Raw genomic sequence first — 22,052 nt, 5'->3', positions numbered from 1 at the left:
GCCTAGAGAAAATGCATTTCAGGGTAGTAACTTCTATATATATTTTTTTTAACAAAACAGTTATATTGAGTGACAAGAACTAGTTTCTGAATCTTTGGAAAGAGGTTGCTAATTTCAGGTCAGAATCAGTAAAGTGATTGAGAAATTTCAGCTGCTCAGGGGTATCACTTGGCCAGTGCTTGCACTGTTCTGTGCACGTTCTGTGGGTTCCTGGAAAGGGTGTGAATTAGAAGCCCTTAGAGCTCGGGACTTCACTCTTGCTACCTCAAGTGGGAGACTGGAGAAGCTGGGAGACCCATGGGGTGTCTGAGCCTCACCTGTGGCTCTCTCTCTTCGTGTCTCTAAGAAGCACAGTTGGTTGGGGAAGGGGGAGGACAAGCTGAGACTAAGGGAATAGAAATTGGATTTAGTGTGGAAGGGAGAATATTAAAGAAGGCAAAGAGCTTTTTGAACATCCCCCCCCCAAAAAAAACCAGCCTAGAAATTGCTCAGTGTTTCCACTAAACCATGGTGGTGGGTGCTGTGCATGTAGGTCTATGAATCCACACACTAGCAAAGTACCCCCCTCCCCACCTCTTCTACTGTCCTTGCCTTTTGCTCCCTTTAGGCTGCCCCAGGGTTCCTACATTCAGCCTTTCAGTCCATTTCTATTCCATCTGAGACAGAAGTCCAGAGTCTTCCAGGGAGTTATCTTGACGGGATCATTCTCAGTGGCAGGCAGGCCTGGCAGATTGGGGGTCAAGTGGGACACTTATGTAACTGTTCTTCGTGCTGATTGACTATCCTCTCCACTCTTTGAACTCTCAGCCATAGAGTCAGAGCCGGGCTCTGCCCCACTCTCGTGGAACCCTCCAGACTTTGGAGGCTCCACGTAGAAGAACTCAACTTGGGAACGAAAACTTGGAGGCTCGGGGTTAGCAGGTTCTGGGAAATCCCTGTGGTCCCCGAATTTTACTCTTGACATCTGGACATGCCTGTGAGTACCAGGCATCCGGGCTGCCAGGGACCTGGGCTGCGCATCTGGAGCCCCCGACGTCCACCCAGACGCCCGGAGAGAGCATCTCCGCGCCCAAAGCAACTGGCTGCAGCCGCGAGACCCCGCGCCAGGAGGAGGGTGCCCGCGCGGGCGAGTTTGGCTCCCTGCGCTCCTGCCCGCGTTCTTGGAGCCGGGATTGAAAAACCCGCCAACCGTCCCTCGCGGGGAAGCCCGGCACTCGCCAGGAGGGCAGCGGTGACGCGGCTTCCCCTTTCTCGGAGCCTCCCGTGCGCGCTGCCCTCGCCACCCTCGGCTCTGCCCCTGCGCCGGCGCGCGCTGCCTCCCCGCGACCCGCCGCGCCCGCGCCGGCAGCGGGGAGCGGCCAGGTCCCGCGAGCCTGCAGCCCGGAGCGCTCCCCCGGGCTCACTCACCGATCCTGAGTACTTGCGGGGCGGTCTGGGGGAGGACGTAGCAGAGGAAATAGACGAGTGCCCAGCTGGCGTCCCTGGTCCAGAGCCCGTGCTGGGCGAGGAGTGCGCGGCGCTCCATCTTCCCAGCTTCTTAATTCCGGCCGAGACCCAGCCGCGGCCGCACGCCCGCGAGATGCAACCCGCTCGGGCCGGCTCCCTGCCTCATCCTCCCTGGGAGGCTCGGCGTCGGCACCCTGCACGCTCCCCGCGGAGAGAGATCGAGGGAGCGGGCGTGGGAACGCGGCGCTGGCTGGCGACGCTGGGCTGGCTCGGGGCTCCTCGCTTCTGCCGCTAGCCCATCACTGCTCCTCCTCCTCCTCGTCCATGGGCCGCAGACCGCGGAGGATCAGCGCGCTCCTGCTCTCGGAGCGAAGAGACCAGCTGAGGAAAGTTGCTGCCCCAATTTGCCGGCACGTCTTCCTCACTCGTCCTCTGGTCAGATGGAAAGTAGGGGGTAGGTGGAGGGGCCAGCGAGAGAAGGAGGGGAAAAGGGGAAAGAAGGAGAGGAGGAAGGAGAAAGGGTACTGGGTGAGTTGGTGCAGGGGCTCTGAGCGAGCAGGATGGGCTCCTGCAGGTTAACTGGGATCGGAGCCACGCTCTTGCCTCTCTCAAGCCTTGCTTTCCTCCCCCGGTCGCTGGCCCCACCCTTGATTTACTGCCCGCCCCAACACCACTGATCCAGACACTCACACACGCACACACGCACGCACATTCTCCCTTTCCCTCAACTTTGCGCTGTGCTGCTGGAAAGTCGATTGAGTGTTGCATACTCGAGACCGAGAAAATCTTATCTACTAAGTCGGAACGGAGGCAGTCTCCGCTGTGGGCTGTGAGTGGCAGAGGGCCTCCTTGGTAATGTCCCTGTGTCCCTGTTAGGGGGTCGTGGAGATGACCAACTACGACTCTTCCCATCACTAGATGGAGAATCGCCTTCTCGGACGCCAGTATTTCGGAGAATACCAGAGCTCCTGTTTTAACTCTGACAAGGATGAAAAGGAAGAGAAGGAGAAGAAGGAGAAGGAAAAACCTCCAGTACTCTAAGATTAGAGTGGCTTCTTTTCTATTCAGACCCCGAGATAATCTCTTGAAAAATTGCTTCCATTTACAGATGCAGAACTGGGAAAGGGGTAGCTGCCAGCGCCACTTTTTTTTTTCTTGATTTCTTTTGACTGTCACGTTTGGACGCTGGAAGACAGGCTATTTTAGCTATGTAGGTTTGGAGACTATTTCCTAGTAGAAGGACAAGGACACTTCCCTGGGGAAATCATCAGCATTTGATCGTTTTGGCTTAATTTCCTTTGAGTTTCCTGGGGAATGTTCTATATAAATGTTTGCTAGCTGTGCATTAGCATTCATAGAGATTTTTTCTCCTAAGTATGGATTTTGGAGGACTGATCTAAACTGAGTCAATCTATTTGAAAAACATGTCTACAGACATACCAACCTAGAATAGGAAGGCATTACAAAACAAATCTAATGCATCTTAAGCTTCATTCATTCATTCATTCATTCACCAAATACCTGAGTACCTTGTATGTGGTGCCAGAAACTACTTTTTACTGAAGACCCTATATGGGCAAAAATGCACCACCTGTCCTCCAACGGAGATTATAACCCCACCACTGGAAGGTAGTCAGTTCAGACCTCAAGTAGTAAGAAGAGTATATTTCACCCAATTTGTGTGTGTGTGGGTGGGAGCATTGCTAAGTCAGGAAAGTGTCAAACAATGGTATGGCGTGCTTCAGAAAGGAGTCAGACACTCCATTCATTCAATCACTCACTGGTTCATTCAGTGTATATTAAGTGCCTACTTCGTGGGACGCATTGTGCTAAACCCTGGAGACACAGACAGAATATGGCTGCTACCATGAGGAAACATAGTGAAGAAGTGTGATGAGGTACAAAAAATGGTACTTTGTGCATGAAGAAAAGGAGAAATTTAACCTCATTATAGGAGTTTGGGAAAGACTTGAGGAGTGATGCTTCAAAGCTCAAAAATGGGTAGTATTCATGATTACTAAGTGCTTCTTAGAATGAAAATAAATATAAAGATTGCTGGAGGATTTATTTTGAAGCCTAAAGATCTGTGTTAAGTATGTTCAGTTGTCTATTTTTTCTTGGTACATCCAGGGTCAGTAGACAGTAAACATTGCATCCCTAGATCTCGAGAACCTGAAGTCTCAAATTAGGTCAGCTTTTGAACAAACAGTGTTTGAATCCTGGTTTTACCTAATTCTAGATTTGTTGCCTTGGTTAAGTTACTTTATTTCCCTGTAGTAGAGCTTGCTAGTGCTTATCTACATCCATTTTTCTTTTTCCCAGGCTCATTAAAGTCTGTACCTTTTCAGTTAGGTGTAATCATGTGACTATTGGTAGCCAACAAAATATGAGTGGAAGTGGTATGTGCCATTTCTGGGTGAAAAGGAAGGCAGTGAAAGATCTCACAAGGCCCTTCAGCATACTCTTCTCCTGGCCGAGTAACTCTGAAAGCCACAGTTTCTAGAGACAAGATGAAATCAGCCTGGATCCCAGAGTTACCTTATAGAGAGGAGTTACTCTGAATAGTTGTCAGACCAGCAACAAACTGGTGACAAATCAGTAATGAACCAATGTTGTGTTTTGAGGTCTGTTTGTTACTGTAGCATGACATGTTCCACACTGACTGACACACTCTCTAAGACTTGATATCCTCATCTGGAGAAAAAAAATTATAATAACACAATGGGGCCACTGGAGTGTTATATTAACTCCTACATATAATGTATTTTCCAAGGATCTTGTTACTCAGTATAATTAGTTCATTTGTGGTAATTACTTTTTTGGTTAAGTGAATCTACACATATATTTCTAGTTTAAATATGCCTCACATGGTAGAGATTAAAATACATTGTCTGGTGGGAAATGAATTAATAATATTGACTCAATTAATAGTATAGTCATACTAATTGGTTCAACACTAAGGAAATTTTATTACTTTTATTATCTTTATTACAGTTCCTTTTTGATTGGTAGAGATCTTAGAAAGACTGCATTTCCTAAAGTAGGTTTTTTAAAGGATACTTGACACACTTGTTACTTTTTTGTATCATTTGTAAAATTCTATAAAGCTTAAAACTGAAATTTATTTCCTTGTTAAAATGCTTCCCTTCACTGCTCATGTACACAGGCTCATGGTGTTGAGTTACTCATGAGTGATCAGCAGCTGCTGTTAATTTGTTTTGTGCTTTTTAGAAGGACTGTATTTTGTGTATATATGCCTGTACGCTTTTTTTGCTCAAAAGACTATGTTAATCACTTTTGATTCACATTTTATAGTGCCCTCTTACGAATAAAAATACCCAATTGAATGCATACTGTCTTTTCCCCATTCTCCAAACCTCAAGCTTAAATTGATACAGTGTGGTTAATAAGAAAGCAGTAGAGTAGCATGCAACATTGTGTTCCCTATGAGAGCTGATGACATACTTAGATACTAATCCATTTAAAATTACTTAATTTTTAGAAGATAATTAGATGCAAAGAAAGAAGATAACTAGATACAAAGCAAAATAGCTTAAAATAAACTAAGGAACCCAGATGAAAACTGTGTTTTCAGAATGTGGTGAGTATACTTGAGTATACTTATGATGTTACCCAGGGCACTGAGAGCAAAAGATCAAGTGGCTTTTAGAGCCTGGTAGGAATGTGTAGCTAATTTAGGATCCTCATTTTGAGCTACTTCTTTGCTATACATTTTTCCCTAGGTGATGTCATATGTTTCTTATATGTTAAATGCCTTTAAGCCAAGGATTCCCATATTTTATCTTGTGCTCAGATTTTGCCTCTGAAATCCAGATTCACATAGCCAGTTCTAATTACTATTTCTGACCCAACATGTCAAACTCTTGATTCTGTGCCACAGCATTGCCCTCTCCCCAATTCCTCTTTCAAATATTCGCATTTCAAAGATTTTATTTATTTTTTTTGACAGAGAGAGACACAGTCAGAGAGGGAACACAAGCAGGGGGAGTGGGAGAGGGAGAAGCAGGCTTCCCGCAGAGCGGGGAGCCCGATGCGGGGCTCGATCCCAGGACCCCGGGATCATGACCTGAGCCAAAGGCAGACGCTTAACCGACTGAGCCACTCAGGTGCCCCAAATATTCGCATTTCAATATGCATAGCCCCTTCCATCCAGTTACTAAAAGTGGAAACTCAGAATGCCATCCCTGATTTCTCCCTTACTTCCCCCCACCCCCATATCCAGTCCATTATCATACAGTATTGCTTTAATCTTTTTCTCTGCGGCTCCATGGCTACCATACTAGCCTAGGGTTCCTCAACCTTAAAACTTTTGATATTTGGGCAAGAAAATTATTTGTTGTGGAGGCTGTCCTGTGCATTGTAGGATGTTTAGCAACTTCCCTGGACTCTATCCACTAGATGTCAGTAGTACCTTCCTCCCAAGTTGTAATAACCAAAAAATGTCTGCAGACATTGCCAAATGTCCTCTGAAGTACAAAATCATCCCAGGTTGAGAACCACTGCACTCATCCAAATCACCAAGATCTTCCCTCTGGTCTCTTACAGGAGACTCTTCACTGTCCCTCTCCCCACATTGGCCTCTTTCTATCCATTCTGCCCATCTGAATCTAAATCAGCTGCTCCCATTAATTTCCCTCACAATGGCCTGCTTAGTTCTCTCATGGTCATGATCAACTAATTATTTATTTACTTTAGTATAAATTCAATGATGGCAGACTACTCTTTTTACTTAAAACCACAGCACTTAGCACTTGCCTAGCACTTAGGGGGAACTTGATAAATGCTCATTGAATGAATGAATGAGTGAATGATATCTCATAAGCCATACAACCTGCAATTCATAAGTGCATATTTGTAAGATTGAACCAAATAATAAGCCAAATTTCTCTTTTGGTTTTATTCAAATCTCCTACACGTATCAGTTTATCTTAATGTTATCCCCAGGACATTAATGTAGTACTCTGTGTCAAGCAAAACTGGAGTATAACCTTACAACCCTGGCCTAATCGCCAACCATGGCTCACTTGCTCTTAGTCAAGTCACATAACTTCTTTAGACCTCAACTGTAACTGGAAGTAGTTAGGCTAATGCCTAAAAGTCAATGGGGACTAATGTTATCCATTTCTCCTTCCAGTTCTGAAAACTATTTTTAGAAAGGAAGGGCTCAAAACTCATCTCTGTTCCCTCTTGGTTATAAAGAAATAAGCTTTTTCTTAAAATAATATTTATGGTTTCTATTCAGTTTGTGCTTATTCTATATGCGAGGCTCTGTTTGTAGTAGTAACATACTTAATACTGAGAGCAACCTTGGAAGGTAAGTACTCCTCTTCTGCAGATGTTACTGGTGAGGAAATGGAAATACAGAAATGTGGAGCAACATGTCAGAAATTACACAACAAAGTGACAGAGCCAGAATTTGAACTCAGTCTAGTTTTAGAGCACCCACTTTTTTTTTAGTTGAGGTGAAATTTACATAAAATTAACTACTTAAAAGGGAATACTTCACTGACATTTAGTACCTCCACAATGTCGCAAAACTACCAACTCTACCTAGTTCCAATGTGTCTGGCAAGTCCTGAGTGTGACAGAAGCAGTAAGGATGAACTCAGAGAGATAGTGGGTATTTAGATCTGCTAAGGACTTGTGGACTGTTGTGAGGTCTTTGATGTTTAGTCTGAATGAAATGGGAAGTCACTGATGGCTTTGAATAGAACAGTGACATGGAAGGCTTATGTTATATTCTGTTTCAGGTACTCTACTAGGTATTAGATACACAGTGAATAGATTTGGTTCTTTCCCTCATGGAGCCTCTAGTCAAGTAAACAGTTCTGCAAATAAATACAGAGTTACAAATCATGTTGATGATGAATGTTGTTGATGATGAATGTTGTTGATGATGATGATGATGATGATGATGATAGCTGACTTTTGAAACTTTTTTAAAGTACAAAGGGTACAAATCTTGAGTGCAGAGCTCAAGAATGAATTATCACAAAGTGAACACCCTCATGTAATCAACAGTCCGAACAAGAAACAAATCACCATCAGAACCTTCATGGCATCTCTCATCCAATTTCCACTCCTGCCCCCAAATCACCTCTACCTTGACTTTCAATGTCAGAAATTAGTTTTGCCTGTTTTGAGACTTAATGTAAATACAATATATATTCTTTTGTGCCTGGCTTCTTTCAAACGATAACTAATATTTACTAAGCCCTTACTATATGCCAGACACTATTTTTAGTGGTTTACAGTTCAGAGTCACCATGACCCCGTGAGGTGTTCACTGATAGTAATACCCTCATTTTATGGAAGAGGACACTGAGCCATAGAGACAGAATGCAGTTTCCATGAAGGAAAGTGAAAAGATGTGATAGATTTGAAAAGAGGAACTTGCTTTGGAGTAGGACCTTAAGAAAGTCTTAAGGAAGTAGCTTTTATAGGTTGCCTTATAAGACTAGCTGGGTCACTGAAGGAGAAGGAGAAGAAGGAGAAGAATAATCCAGGCAGAGAGAAGGCTCTGTTGTGGAAAGCTCCCAACCATAAAAATGTTTGAAATAAGGCCTGAGTGAGCAGATGTGAGCTGGAGAGAGGGTATCACCAATGAAATGGGGAATGTGAGCAGAGCCCATATCCTCTGGAATCCTTACCAGCTTCTCAAAGATTTGAGAATTTATTCTAAAGGTGATAAGAAATCTTTGGTTCTGGCTTCATCTTTCTTACCTCTACTCATTTGTCATTATTTACCTAGCCAGTTATGTGCTTTGTAAGACAGAGGCCCACCACCCAGGCTGTGTATCACCTTCTCCTTGTGTTTGCCTCTGGTCATCCTCCCCATTCCACCTTTTCAGGCACATTATGTGGAACTTTCTCACTTGGATCCTGTTGCACTGGTCCTCTGCTTGTCCTCACTCATGTCCACTTCTTCATGTCACAGGACATTTCCCCAAACTGCTCTCAGCACCTTGAACTCTCTTTTGTTCACACCTTTCCTAATGAGGGATTATTCATGCTCCACATCTCATTACTCAGAGAGACTTTCCTTGGGTCCACAGTGAAAAGTATATACATCCATTTGATTCTTTTATATTGCCCTGTATTTCTCCTTCTCAGCATTTGTCACCCATTTTAACTATTTACTCATCTGTTTATGTTTCCCTCCCCTTATAGATTACAAGCCCCAGAAGGGCAGGATCTATGCATACAGTGTTGGGGTTCTGGGCACATTCAGTACCTTCCCCAATTCTTTTTTTTTTTTTTAAGATTTTATTTATTTGTTTGACAGAGAGAGAGACAGCGAGAGAGGGAACACAAGCAGGGGGAGTGGGAGAGAGAGAAGCAGGCTTCCCACCGAGCAGGGAGCCTGATGCGGGGCTCGATCCCAGGACCCTGAGATCATGACCTGAGCCGAAGGCAGTCGCTTAATTGACTGAGCCACCCAGGTGCCCCTTCCCAATTCTTGATACATAATCAGAGCTCATTTAATATTTATAGATTGGTTTTGACTGATGGGGATGTCAAGAGGTCTATAAGACATGACAAGAAATCTCAGTTCAGGAAAGGAGGTATAAAATGGCGTATCTTGTGCATGTAACTCATGTATGCAAAGTTTGCTTAAAGTCTGCTCTTGCATTGTTTATTTTAAGATTTATTTAATTATTTGAGAGAGCAAAAGAGAGAGAGTGATCAGGGGGAGGGACAGAGAGAGAGGGAGAGAATCTCAAGCAAACTCCCTGGTGAGTATGGAGACCAACATGGGGCTCGATCTCAGGACCCTGAGATAATGACCTGAGCTGAAATCAAGAGTTGGATGCTTAACTGACTGAGCCACCCATGCATGCTGCATTATGTTTTAATAATCATTATTTTCAATAATCTCATGAACTCAAAAATTTATTTCCATTTTGGAATGATTGAATACATGCACATAAATCTTAAGAACCTAAGCTAGAGAGCTAGAGATTGGTTTTAAAAAGCTGAATTAGAGCTCATAACTATTACAACATTCTAATTTTTATTCAGCCCACTCTTCCTTACGGATTTCCAGTTTATGTCTCCTAACAAAACACACTAAGCTTCTTTATATTTAAATCATATAAATTAAACCAAGTTTCTAATTACTACATCTTGGCTTAATTTCTCTCCTCATAGTCTCCTCATACAAGTGGCATGTATTTTTAGACTATTATTTATTTATTTATTTTTTTATTATGTTATGTTAATCACCATACATTACATCATTAGTTTTTGATGTAGTGTTTTATGATTCATTGTTTGCGTATAACACCCAGTGCTCCATGCAGAACGTGCCCTCTTTAATACCTATCACCAGGCTAACCCATCCTCCCACCCCTCTCCCCTCTAGAACCCTCAGTTTGTTTTTCAGAGCCCCTCGTCTCTCATGGTTCGTCTCCTCCTCTGATTCCCCCCCTTCATTCTTCCCCTCCTGCTATCTTCTTCTTCTTCTTTTTTTAACATATAATGTATTATTTTTATTTATTAAAGAAATACACGTATATAATTTGAAAAGTTAGATAGTACTAAATAAAAACAATACAACAGCTTTTTAAGCTCCTCCTCTCCAACTTGTTCAGTTGTTCTGTCCGGCATTTGCACATCCCATATTTCTACCTAATATACACACCTAGTTCTTGCTGGCTTCATCAGTTTGAAGTGTTATCTATCATCCTGTCATGGTGTATGAAACTTTCAATCTTTAATACCATCATCCCATCAGCTTCCCTTTCTCCTCTTTTTATTGTACTAAGATTTTAGATTCAATCACTATTTGGGGTTTATATTAAACTCTGCACAGTTGAGCACTATAGTGAGCTGTGATTACATTTTCCTCTTACTCTTTGTTTTTCCTATTTTTCTTCTTGTTGTTGTTGTTTTTTTGATTGTCTTGATTTCTTTGTATCATCTCCTTTACATAGATTCCAATAGCCTCCCTATCCAATTTTCACAAATGTTCTTGTACTTCTTTTTATTCCCTTGGAGACATCTCCCATGGAAACCTCCATTTTCCTGCTCTTTGTTCTAGGCTCTCTTGGCCTTCAACGCGGTTGTCATTTTGGCAGTTTTCCTCCCTGTCTAGGAAGGAAATCTAAGTTATTCCTGTCTTTCCTTTCCTGGGATGCATTCTCTGTTTTCTGGAGCTCATGTGCCTGGAGTTAGCCAAATTGTTAGGTTTAAGGACACAGCCCCCAAGATTTTCCTCACTTTTGACACCAACCGTATGTTTGAGGGATTCCCCAGATCACCCTCAAGCTCAATTATTTGCTAGAAAGACTCACAGAACTTTACTAAAAGCTATTCCACTCATGGTTATGAGTGTTACAGGGAAAGGATATAGATTAAAATCAGCCAAAGAAGATACACATAGGGCAGAGTCTGGGAGGGTTCCAAATGCAATGCTTCTGTTGTCCTCTCCCCACGGAATTAGGATGTGTTATTCTCCTGCCATCATCATATGACAATATGCATGGAATATTGCCAATCAAGAAAGCTCACCTGAGCTCCAGAGTTTTTGTTGAGGCTTTATTACATAGGCATGATAGGTTGATTGGTTGATTATCCACATGGTTGATTTACTCCCCAGATCAAGGGATACCACATGAGCCAAACTCCTTACCCTAAATTATATGGTTGGTCTTTCTGCCATGGCCAACCTCAACCCTAAGATTATCAGGTATGGCCAGTTTCTTCCCTAACTAAGGACAGATATAACATAGACTGTCAGATGTAACATAGACTCCCTCCCCAAGCCCAAGGCAAAGGCCAGACCTCTCTTTAGGCAAGGCCAAATTCTTCACTACATACATGTAGTCCTTGGTTTATTCTCTCATTTTGGTAGAACAAGTAGTCAAGAAGCTCTTTTTATGTGAAATAAAAAGAATGATAGAATATCAGAAGTGAAGATAGTGACAGCCCTCTACATGGCCATCTTTTGAATTAACACCACATTCATCAGGACTGGTGGCCATCAATATTCAGGTCAGTGTCCCTCCTGGATGGAATACCACCTTCATCATCATCTTGGAGATTTTTTCCTTTTTTCTATATTTCATCTCTGGTGTTTTAGTTTTAGTTTTAACTTTGAATACTATCTATTCCTCTCCTCCTCCTTTTCTTCTTATTCCTTTTTTTATGTCTGTCTCTGTTTCTCTCTTTTTCTTTCTTCATTTTCCTCAATACATACTCAAGTAACTTTCCTAGTAAAAGTGCTTGCAAGATCTTTCTTTCTGACATTCAATTTATTTAGATATTGTATCTGTTGCATTAGTGCCTCTCTTTTCAACTTGTATATCCTCTGGGACATTTACTCAACTTTATTTTTCAACCATTCTATGATTTTTTATTTATGCTATTATGTTTTTATATTATGAGTGATATTTTACTCTGAATTTTTAAAAATATTTTTGTTTCATAGGTGCAATATCTTTTTTAACCCTCTGAGGGTATTCTTGGGGAATTATCTCCCCTAAATAGTCTTTCTTGCTTTCAAGATGTTTTTTTTCTGTGTTTTTTAGTCCATGGTGGAAACGTTCTCAAATATCCTACGACCCTTTGTTGTCTGTTCGTATTTAAGGTAGGGGACAAGAATGCTGGTTGCAACCTCTGAGTAAAACTAGGCAAGGCTTATGGGTTCTAAGCTTTGCTAAAGAATAACATGGCATGACATCAGGGAACCTCTGATGTCAGTATATTTAAGAATCTAGGAGTATATTTAAGAGTTTTCTCTTGGGTTGATTACAGTCCCAAGAGAAGACTTTTCTGGTAGACTTTTTAAAAAATTAAATTAAATTTAAAAAATTTCAATATAATTAATGTACAGTGTTCTATTAGTTTCAGGTGTACAATATGATGATTCAATAATTCTATTTATTACTCAGTGCTCATCATGATAAGTGTACTCTGAATCCCCTTCATCTTTCACCCATTCCCTCCACCCACCTCCTCTCTGGTAAACATACATTTGTCTTCTATATTTATGAGTCTGTTTTTTTGTTTTGTTTTGTTTCTCTCTTTTTCCTTTGTTTGTTTTGTTTCTTAAATTCCACATATGAGTGAAATCATATGGTATTTGTCTTTCTCTGACTGACCTATTTCAGTTAGCGTTATACCCTGTAGATCCATCCATATTGTTGAAAGTGGCAAGATTTCATTCTTTTTTTTGTGGCTGAGTAATATTCCATTGTGTATATATATATATATCTTCTTTATCCATTTATCTACCAATGGACTCTTGGGTTGCTTACATAATTTGGTTATTGTAAATAATGCTGCCATAAACATAGGGGTGTATATATCTTTTCAAATTAGTGTTTTCATATTCTTTGGGTAAATACTCAGTAGTGGAATTACTGGATCATATGGTAATTCTATTTTTAATTTTTTTGAGAAATCTCCATACTGTTTTCCATAGTGGCTGTACCATGTGCTCCTTCTTCTGTTGCCCTCTCTTAAGAGTAAGGGTCTGGATGTCTATGAACTGGGAGGCCACTGATAGAAGAGTTGGCTGGCTTTAACTTCTGTTTGCATCTGTATTTATTTAATTCCCCAGACTTTAGTTCAGTCTGTCAGCCTCCTGTCCAGAGAGCCTTTGTTTTACCCTCTCCAGAGAATATGCCTTCAGTTTTACATGAGGGTGGTGGGAAGAGGAAACTATCCAGTGGTGTGGATGGAACTGCTTCTTGAGGAGCCTTCCAGGAATCCTGTTTCCATTAGCCCTGCATTTCCCCTAAGTCCCTGGGGGCAGGGACACCAGGCTATTTGCTCTGGGCCGTGGGACTTCTCTACCCTGAAAAGCAGGCTGGCACTTCATTTTTGGCAGTTCTGATTTAAGATTTAGCATTCTCGAGCTGGCCAGGTAGGTTTCCACTCCTCAATGGTTGTATTTTCTCCCAGCCTTGGAAGTGCAGTTTTAATGAGATTTCTGGAGGAACCGTGTTCTGTCCTTTACCTTTATCCAGAAGCACTTATTTCATAACTTTTAGTGTAAATTGCAGAAACAGATGCTCTCAATGCCCACCCATACACTCTCAGTGGTGACTTCTGCATGTGAGCGGGGCTTCCTGCAAACAGCTGCGGCTCTTCCTGAGGGCTGTTTTTCTGCTTTTCTTTCTTTTTGACTTTGGAAGTTTGGCCTGTGCTCAGTTCCAGAAAGTCAATGCCCTTGGGAGCAGCCCCCCTCAACTGGGAGAACTCTGAGTTGTGTTCTACATTTTCTTCCCAAGATCCCCAAAGATATTCCATTCCAAGTGTCTGCAGTGACAACATGTTAGGTAATGCATATTTTCCTCTGCTCCCTCCCTGTCTCCTACCACCAGTCCTATACTGATCTTTCCTGGAATCACTTCCCAAATTAACTAAGAACAAATTCTTGTCTGTGCTTGCATCTGAGGGCACATGGAGGTATATTTCTCTAGCCATTTTCCAACCTAATTAGATGTTTGACCTACCCTGCTATTTCTTTCAGCTGGCTCATAATTATTAGATAATTACAACTTCTGAGAGTTGGGCTATTAATCTTATCCTTAGTGTTCTGGTCACTGCAACGTAGACCACAGTCACAAGAATCCTATTTGATAGTCTGTTTCTTTATGGCAAGTGATTTCCTACTTCAGGAAGGTAATGTATCTCCTCATTCAGGAAGTCAGCTTGTTGTGAGACACCTCTTGATTCAAGTGTCCTGAGTTTATCCAGGGCCAGTCAATTTTGGAAGCATCCCCAAGTCTGTGTACTAATTGCCTTTGAATCATCGTAGCATAATAGCAAGGTGAGAGTGGGGTGACCTCAGTCATAAAAAGCCACTAAATCCCAAATGAGTGAAAACAGAAATGCATTACTTCTGTGCAACTCCTATATTTGGGGCAGATGAAGTGATCTCTAAAAGCTTGCTACATAATGAGGAAAGAACAGATAAGAGCCCAGTTCGATGGATATTTATCCCAGGGCAAGGTAAACAAATGTCCTCCTACCACAGTACAAATTATTGAGCTGCAAATTCACACAGGAAACCATATCAGTTTATGAATTGATTCTCTGTTTATCTTTTAAAATCCTCAAAGTGAAAGCCCTTTGTAAATTACTACTAAAAATACCTACATTCTATAAAATTACTTAGACAAGCAACCAAAAATCTTAGAGTAATATTGATTTTTGTCATTGAATAGTTCTACAATAATCAATGGGAATATTTTTTCCTTCATAGCAGTAGATATTATCAATGTTTTAACTCTTTCTGTTTTTCTTCTCTAATGACCATAATAGGCCATTTGAAGTATCGAAGGCCTCTGGTTCTCCGGTGGCCAATTCATTATAACCTGTATTCCCCTCCCCCTTCTTTTAATACTCTCAACATAAAACAACTCTTTCTGTTGTGTCCTCTACACAATTGCCACAGACATTTGGAACCATATGTTCCTGTCTGGTGCACACCATGAAAAAGTGGAGAATGTCAAAATATGGTTTATAGAGTCTCCCTCAACAGCCCCAGAAAATCCTCCATGACATGTTGTTGCACCCCAGCCAACAGTAGAGAAGGGAATCTCCCCAGGATGTTGGGGAAGGAGCCTACTGAGGACACACTGTGGTTTCACTTTTCTCTTTTGGAGTCACCTTGGTAATGCTACTTACATCTCTGCTCAAGCCTACAGAATTGGGACAGTTCTTTATCATCTTTTTTTTTTTTTAAATGTTTTATTTATTTATTCATGAGAGTCAGAGAGAGAGAGAGAGAGAGAGGGAGAAGCAGGCTCCCCGCCTAGCAGGGAACCTGATACGGGACTCGATCCCAGAACCCTGGGATCATGACCTGAGCCAAAGGCAGACGCTTAACCATCTGAGCCACCCAGGCGCCCAGTTCTTTATCATCTTATACAGCAAACTCAACGATGAGAGCCAAATGACTGAGGTGAGATGGGTGCAGCTTTACCCTCCTGCTCAGTCCTACATAAGTGATCTAAAGTCGAGGTAGTACCACCACAACCCTTAACCATCATTTAAAACAATTTTTAGAATAGATTATATTCTTCCTAGGTGGTGTGAGAGGAAATGGAGTCATTAAGAGACTTCAATATTTTTGTTCTAAATCACAAAGCAGGTTTTCTCTGCCTCTCCAACTACATTGTCCCTCTTCACAACTTATAGCTGTATTCATCAATCCATTGATTTACCAATGTTTATTCTATTCTGAACAAGATATGATGACTCTTTCTTCTGAGAAATTGAGAGGATGTATATGATTCAGAAGTGAACCAAAATGTATGGTCAGAAACTGCTTAAATCAAATACATACATTATTTCAAAGTAAAATCAAAAATAGCAATGAAGTTAGTCTTCCTGGCAGTACAATCTTTGTTTCCCTTTTCTCTCTCTCTGTCTCACTCCTGAAACCACTTCCTGGCCCACAGTTTCAGATATTCTTGCTTGTCTTATTCATGTTTGATTCCCAAGTCATACTCATTCTACTCATATGAATGACCTTGGTTGGCTTTAGGAAGATATAGCATGAAAATCCTTAAAAAGATACTGCTGATATTTACGTATTAGTATCCTTCAATTTTCCTCATTAGAAGAAAAGAAAAGAGGGAAAGAAAGAGAGAGATCCATGGGGTGCCTGGGTGGCTCAGTCAGGTAAGCATCTGACTTCGGCTCAGGTCATGATCTCAGGGTCCTGGGATTGAGCGCCGCATTGGGCTCCCCACTAAGTGAGGAGTCTGCTTCTCTCTCTCCCTTTGCCCCTCCCTCCTGCTCATGCTCTCTATCTCTTGCTCACTCTTCCTCTCAAATAAATAAATACATAAGAAAGAGAGATCCAAACATTCAGTAAAATGCAAGTGTTGTATATGACCATGTGTGAATTTAGGCCATAAAAATATAAAATGGAAGTTTTTTGTTTTGTTTTGTAGCAGCAATTTGTGGGTCCCTGAATTGGCAATGACAAAAATGTCCAAAGTCACAAATTCAGTACATAGGTAGTCATGGGTGGTGTTATTAGCTTAAAATAGACTTTTATTTACCTTTCTTTCCTTAACCATGCTCAGAATTGGAGAAAAGAGTGACAAGAACCAGCAGGAAGACAGAACAAAAAGCTAGCAGAATCATGGAAGTGTTCAAACAGCCAGCTAAATTCATTGCACATCTCAACCACAGAAATATTTCAGGTGATTCTGTTTTTGACAAAACGTGGGAACCACAGGATCCACAACACTTACAAGCAAAACTCAACAACTCTAATAATAGTTGCAGAAGTGAAAGCCAATTTGGATAAAATAAGACATTGACTCAAGTCCTCTGAGAGAAGAGTTTTGAACACAAAGTTTACAAAAAACTCATTTTGCCTTTTGGGAAACCACATTCCTCTTTGCACCTTGGCTCCTTTTCTGGATTCCTCTATGCCTGGGAGAATGGTCCTGCAGCATTTCTTCTCTGACATCATGAAATGTGATACTTTTCTTTTCTTTTTTTCTAATCATAAAGTGACTAAAAAACTATTTCATGTTCTGGCCATGACTGAGCATGTACTTTGTGGCCTACCTTCCCAGAGAAGGATGTGGGTGCTGTTAGCGGTGGGGCATAAGTAAATTCTGTGTTTCATGTGGTTTACTGCCTCACTGCCTATAACTTTTCTAATAACACACCCCAAAGGTAACAGATAAAAATACAACCCTAGTGTCTATCATCTCATTCTCTAGGAGAGGGAGAGTCAGCGTGGTTTGTACGGAATTAATATAAACTATGCTCGATTGCTGCCACTTATGTTACATTATGGTTAAAGTCCATCAACTGGTTCATAGCCACATGTAATCAAAAACTGAGTAGATTGTTTTGTGTTGACATTATTTTCAAAATGTATAACATGGTTCTCCTCTCTGGGTACCAAGAGTCTATTTGTTGGACTTAATATTTGAATCATGCTTATGCTTACTATTTTTCCCAAGCCAATTTTATATGTCCTTTGTTAATTTGAAAATAATAATAATAAAATAAGTGACCAAATTTTGTTTTCAAGGTTCAGGTAAGAAGAGTGACAGCACAGTTCTAGACATCAAGGGGTATAGAGTACAGAGAGGGCAAAACTGAATACAAAATGAGAAACCTTTGTTATATGCCTGTTTATCTGTTGGGCAAATCGCTTTTGTTGACCTATTGGACCTCAGACTCCTCCACTGTTAAGCGAAAGAGATGGGGCCAATTTTCTCTCCACAGTCTCCAGGTTCTTCTACCTTGACTGTTCGCTCATTCTCCTTATCAGCTACTCAAAATCTGACATAATCAAATTTGTGTTTTAGTAAGGTCACTATGCTCACAATGTGGAAAACAACTTGGAGAGTTGTATGGGGTTGGGGGTGATGCAGGCAAGAGGCAAATGTAGTAAGGCTTGAGTAAATGGATGAGGGGTATGATCTCAGGGATGGGGATAGACAGAGGTGAATTGAGTTAAGCTATCTGGAAACAGCTTTCCTGATATAGATTTGGTTAAGTGAGGAGGAAGGAGATGCCAAGGATAATGGTCAGGCTTCTGGTTTGGGGAATCTGTTCAGCACCATTGCCCTCCCCTGAGATGGGTAACACTGCAAGAGCATGAGCTTTGGGGAGCAGAGTTAAAAGTTTGGACATGGTGGTTTGAAATCTCTGGGACATTGTCACCTGACTATTTGTGTACATGTAAAGGGCTACAACTTCACCCACCACATACCTAAAGCCTATCTCACCACATGTCATGGCATCTGGAGAAAACTCAAATCTAAAAATAATTTGAAAAAGCAATGTAGATTTCTATGGACGTTTCATTGGAAAGACAGGGAAATGGAGTCACACACTGCATATCACATATTACCATTTCTTAAAAATCATCCTTACATATAGCTCTTTCTCTTATAACAATTTCTAATTTTTCTTTCCGTCCTTAAAAAGCAAAAACAAAAACAAAACAAAAAAACTCTTTCTTTTCCCCTACCCACAAAACTTTCCGTCCTTTATTCACTTAGACGTGACGTTTGTCTTGGTGTTTCAGTGCATGATTCTCTCACACTTACATCTCCATTTTGTTATGAAGCACATCATATCCTTATTCACTATTTATCACTCTCCTCTGCTCCTCTTTTTGAGGTTGAACCCATCAAGGACATGGTTATCGTGTTTTGTTTTGTTTTGTTTTGTTTTACGTAATGCCAGTACTTGGGTTAGACTTCTATTAGGTAGGAAATACATATTTATTTAGTGAAAAAAATCAATTATATTTAAGCATTAGTTGATCATTTTTCAAACTATACTCTTCTCATGAAATTTTCCTGGATTTCCCAGGTTGAAATAATCTCTCCCATGTAGGCTCCCAAAACAAATTAGCTTCACCTCTGTTTTTTAACTGCCACTTATCACATGCTACATCATATTAGGGTAATTCCATACATATTGTATCCCTGCTATGTTAATCAAAATTTAATAGTCTCTGTATTATCAACACCAAATTTATGGTTTGATTGTGTCAGGTGTTCAAAAAGTATTTTTTAATGTCCACAATAGCCAAACTATGGAAAGAGCCAAGATGTCCATCGACAGATGAATGGATAAAGAAGAGATGTGGTATATATATACAATGGAATATTATGCAGCCATCAAAAGGAATGAAATCTTGCCATTTGCAATGACACGGATGGAACTGGAGGGTATTATGCAGAGCGAAATAAGTCAATCAGAGAAAGACATGTATTATATGATCTCACTGATATGAGGAATTCTTAATCTCAGGAAACAAACTGAGGGTTGCTGGAGTGGTGGGGGCTGGGAGGGATGGGGTGGCTGGGTGATAGACATTGGGGAGGGTATGTGCTATGGTGAGCGCTGTGAATTGTGTAAGACTGCTGAATCACAGACCTGTACCCATGAAACAAATAATACATTATATGTTAAAAAAAAAAGAAGAAGATAGTAGGAAGGGAAAAAATGAAGGGGGGGGGAATCGGAGCGGGAGACGAACCATGAGAGACTATGGACTCTGAGAAACAAACTGAGGGTTCTAGAGGGAAGAGGGTGGGGGGATGGCTTAGCCTGGTGATGGGTATTAAAGAGGGCATGTACTGAATGGAGCACTGGGTGTTATACACAAACAATGAATCATGGAACACTACATCAAAAACTAATGATGTAATGAATGGTGATTAACATAACATAATAAAATAAAAAATATATATACTTAAATATAAATGAATGAATGCATGGTCTAATGCTTAGGTTTATGTCTGGGTACTATCAACGATCTCTCTATTTTATCTGTCTCTATAAAACACCTCTGAGTTTGATTGTTCATCTTGTGTTGTGTTTACGAAGTTTCATTTTGCTTGAGAACAAGGACCGTTTTTCTCCTGGTTCATGTCCTTTCATTCTATTTCTTACTTACCTATTTTGCTAATGCTAATTGCTAAAAATGTATTTATTGAATGAAGCCATCAATCACAGTCCTACGGGAAATCCAACCTGCCATTTGCAGAATGTCATCTCCAAGTTTGAAAAATAGGTGCCCATAAGTAATAGAACAAAATTTATGTTATCTAAGTGAAGAAAAAGGGGCAACAGCTCTTGGACAGACCACTGATAGTGTCTACCCCCATACCACGTTGTATATTCTCAAGAAAATGTTTAAGATCTTGCATATGTTCACAAGGAATTCTCAAAATTTCAATACTTGGTTGCATTAGCCTGCATATTCACTTTTCAGTAATATATACATTTGAGGGTTTTACCCATTGGATTAAGTGCTGTAGCAAGTACTTATGCTTTATCTTATATACAACCTGCAAAGAATTTTAAGTGTTTTATTACTCTTTCAGTAAAGAAAAACTTCAGTGACTTTAAAGTACAAAACACCTCTGGATGATTATGTAGAAATGGTTGAACTGCACCAAAGCAGGCCTTCTGCACAGAAAATAAGAAATTTCCCTTTAATTAGAATGGCAGCAGGAATTTAGGAAGACAGAATTTAATGTAATTAAAATTGGAAAATCATTATTTAACAAGAGTCATGCTACATTTCTCGAAGACAACACAACGAAGATCTTTTAATTTCAGATGAGTCAATAATTTTATTTTTATATCTCTCCTGAGTCAGTTCTAATTAAAAGACTATGGAAGATAAATTTGAGGAAGTCTTCTGTACTTCCCTAGTCTCAATTGCAGTCTTTTGCTTGAGAGGGATGTTCACAATGTTAAGTTGAATTTAAAAAAGAAACACTATACTTTAAAAACTAATAGGAATGTGGGGAACTGAGAACATTGAATAAGCAATAGAGAATCCAGGAATAAGGGATAGCACTTAAAGAATGAAAGATATAGTTACACCAATTCATTCTGTATTCACTGCTGCTTGTCAGTTTATTGACATTTTTTATTAAGGAAAAAATGTTTCACCATGAGCATATCTTAAATCTACATGGTGTATTTAAACTGTAAGTTGTGCATTGCTATTGCATGTCAGGTTTTGTGTCTTTGATTCTTCTAATTAAGCATAAATTTAAGATTAAGGTGTTCAGTTTATTAAGCAGAGAAAACACACATAAAACAGTTGTTCTACTCTGTGTCAGAAAAGGGGAAAAATGCTGTATTGTGTCACATACTAAATAAGAAAAAACATGTTTGAGGTGAACTAATTTGTTAGCACGCTGATAGGCAAAAGGGAGTTTTTAATTTGTTGTGGTAATTAGGCCTTAGATATGGATTTAAATGTGAGTTTCCATCCGTACTGATGATGTGTGATGCAGGATGGGGAGAGTTTGGGACCTGAAATTTACCCCACTGCTGCCACGTTGCCAACAATAATAATGGAGAGGAATGTTTGTTGGGCTTGGTATGTCCTGATTGCTTCCTATGTGTTATTATTTTTAATCCTCACAACAGTACTCTGAGCTAGGTTTTATTATCATCATCCCTATTTTTTAGATCAGGATGTAAAAGCACAGAAAGTTTAATCAAGTTACCCCAAATCACTTAGCCATTAAGATATGAAGCCAGGATTCAAATTATGTAGTCTAACTCATGAACCTGTGCTCTCCAGAATGTAATGCTCTACGTCTAGGTTTCTGTGTGTACACTATCATGATGATATCTGTATTCTCTCTCTAGCAAACATTTCTCTATGACTGTGCATCTTGTGCTAATCCAGTTTTATTTTACTTGAGATCCAGGATCATTTCCTTTTTTATTTTGTATCCTTTGATTACATTTCCTACTTCCACATTTGTATAATGTTAACAGACATGCTAATAATATATGCTAACATGGAGGTGGAGCCAAGATTCAAACCAAGAAATCTAACTTACTGGACCCTGTGTCCTTCATCACGAGGCTCCACCACCCAAGAGAAAAATGTTCTCTTTCTGCTTCAGTCTCCTGTTCTATAAGGCAGAGTGCAGGGTGAGATCCATGGTCCTTCAGGATTTTGCCATCTCAACAGTTAAGTCATTGTGTATGGTAGGTATTCTAGATCAACACAGAGCTGAGGAAGATAGATCTCTGTATGGAACGTAATGACAAACATTGATTTACCGGAATGCTCAAGAGTGGGGCTGGTCTTGCTTCCTATT

At 40.5% G+C, this 22,052-nt stretch overlaps 1 protein-coding gene and 1 long non-coding RNA gene across 7 annotated transcripts in view; one reads left to right on the top strand and one right to left on the bottom strand.

The window, feature by feature from the left end:
* GRIK1 (glutamate ionotropic receptor kainate type subunit 1) overlaps positions 1-4,706 on the bottom strand; it is a 376,698-nt gene extending 371,992 nt beyond the window's left edge. Inside the window, exon 1 of one of the 6 annotated variants that reach the window (XM_078054385.1) lies at positions 1,408-4,706. In XM_078054385.1, coding sequence (XP_077910511.1) covers positions 1,408-1,525 — 118 coding nt within the window. In that variant the 5' untranslated portion in view covers positions 1,526-4,706. The remainder of the gene's footprint in view (positions 1-1,407) is intronic. The other 5 variants (XM_036111233.2, XM_078054366.1, XM_036111232.2 and 2 more) reach the window with 5 other exon arrangements.
* LOC144378965 (uncharacterized) overlaps positions 1-22,052 on the top strand; it is a 258,807-nt gene that overhangs the window by 116,950 nt on the left and 119,805 nt on the right. The gene's annotated exons all lie outside the window — the stretch shown is intronic.

This window comes from Halichoerus grypus, chromosome 1, assembly GCF_964656455.1.
Source record: "Halichoerus grypus chromosome 1, mHalGry1.hap1.1, whole genome shotgun sequence".
Lineage (NCBI taxonomy): Eukaryota > Metazoa > Chordata > Mammalia > Carnivora > Phocidae > Halichoerus > Halichoerus grypus.
The sequence above is the reverse complement of the archived record's forward strand: the minus strand, read 5'-3'. Positions and strand labels throughout refer to the sequence as shown.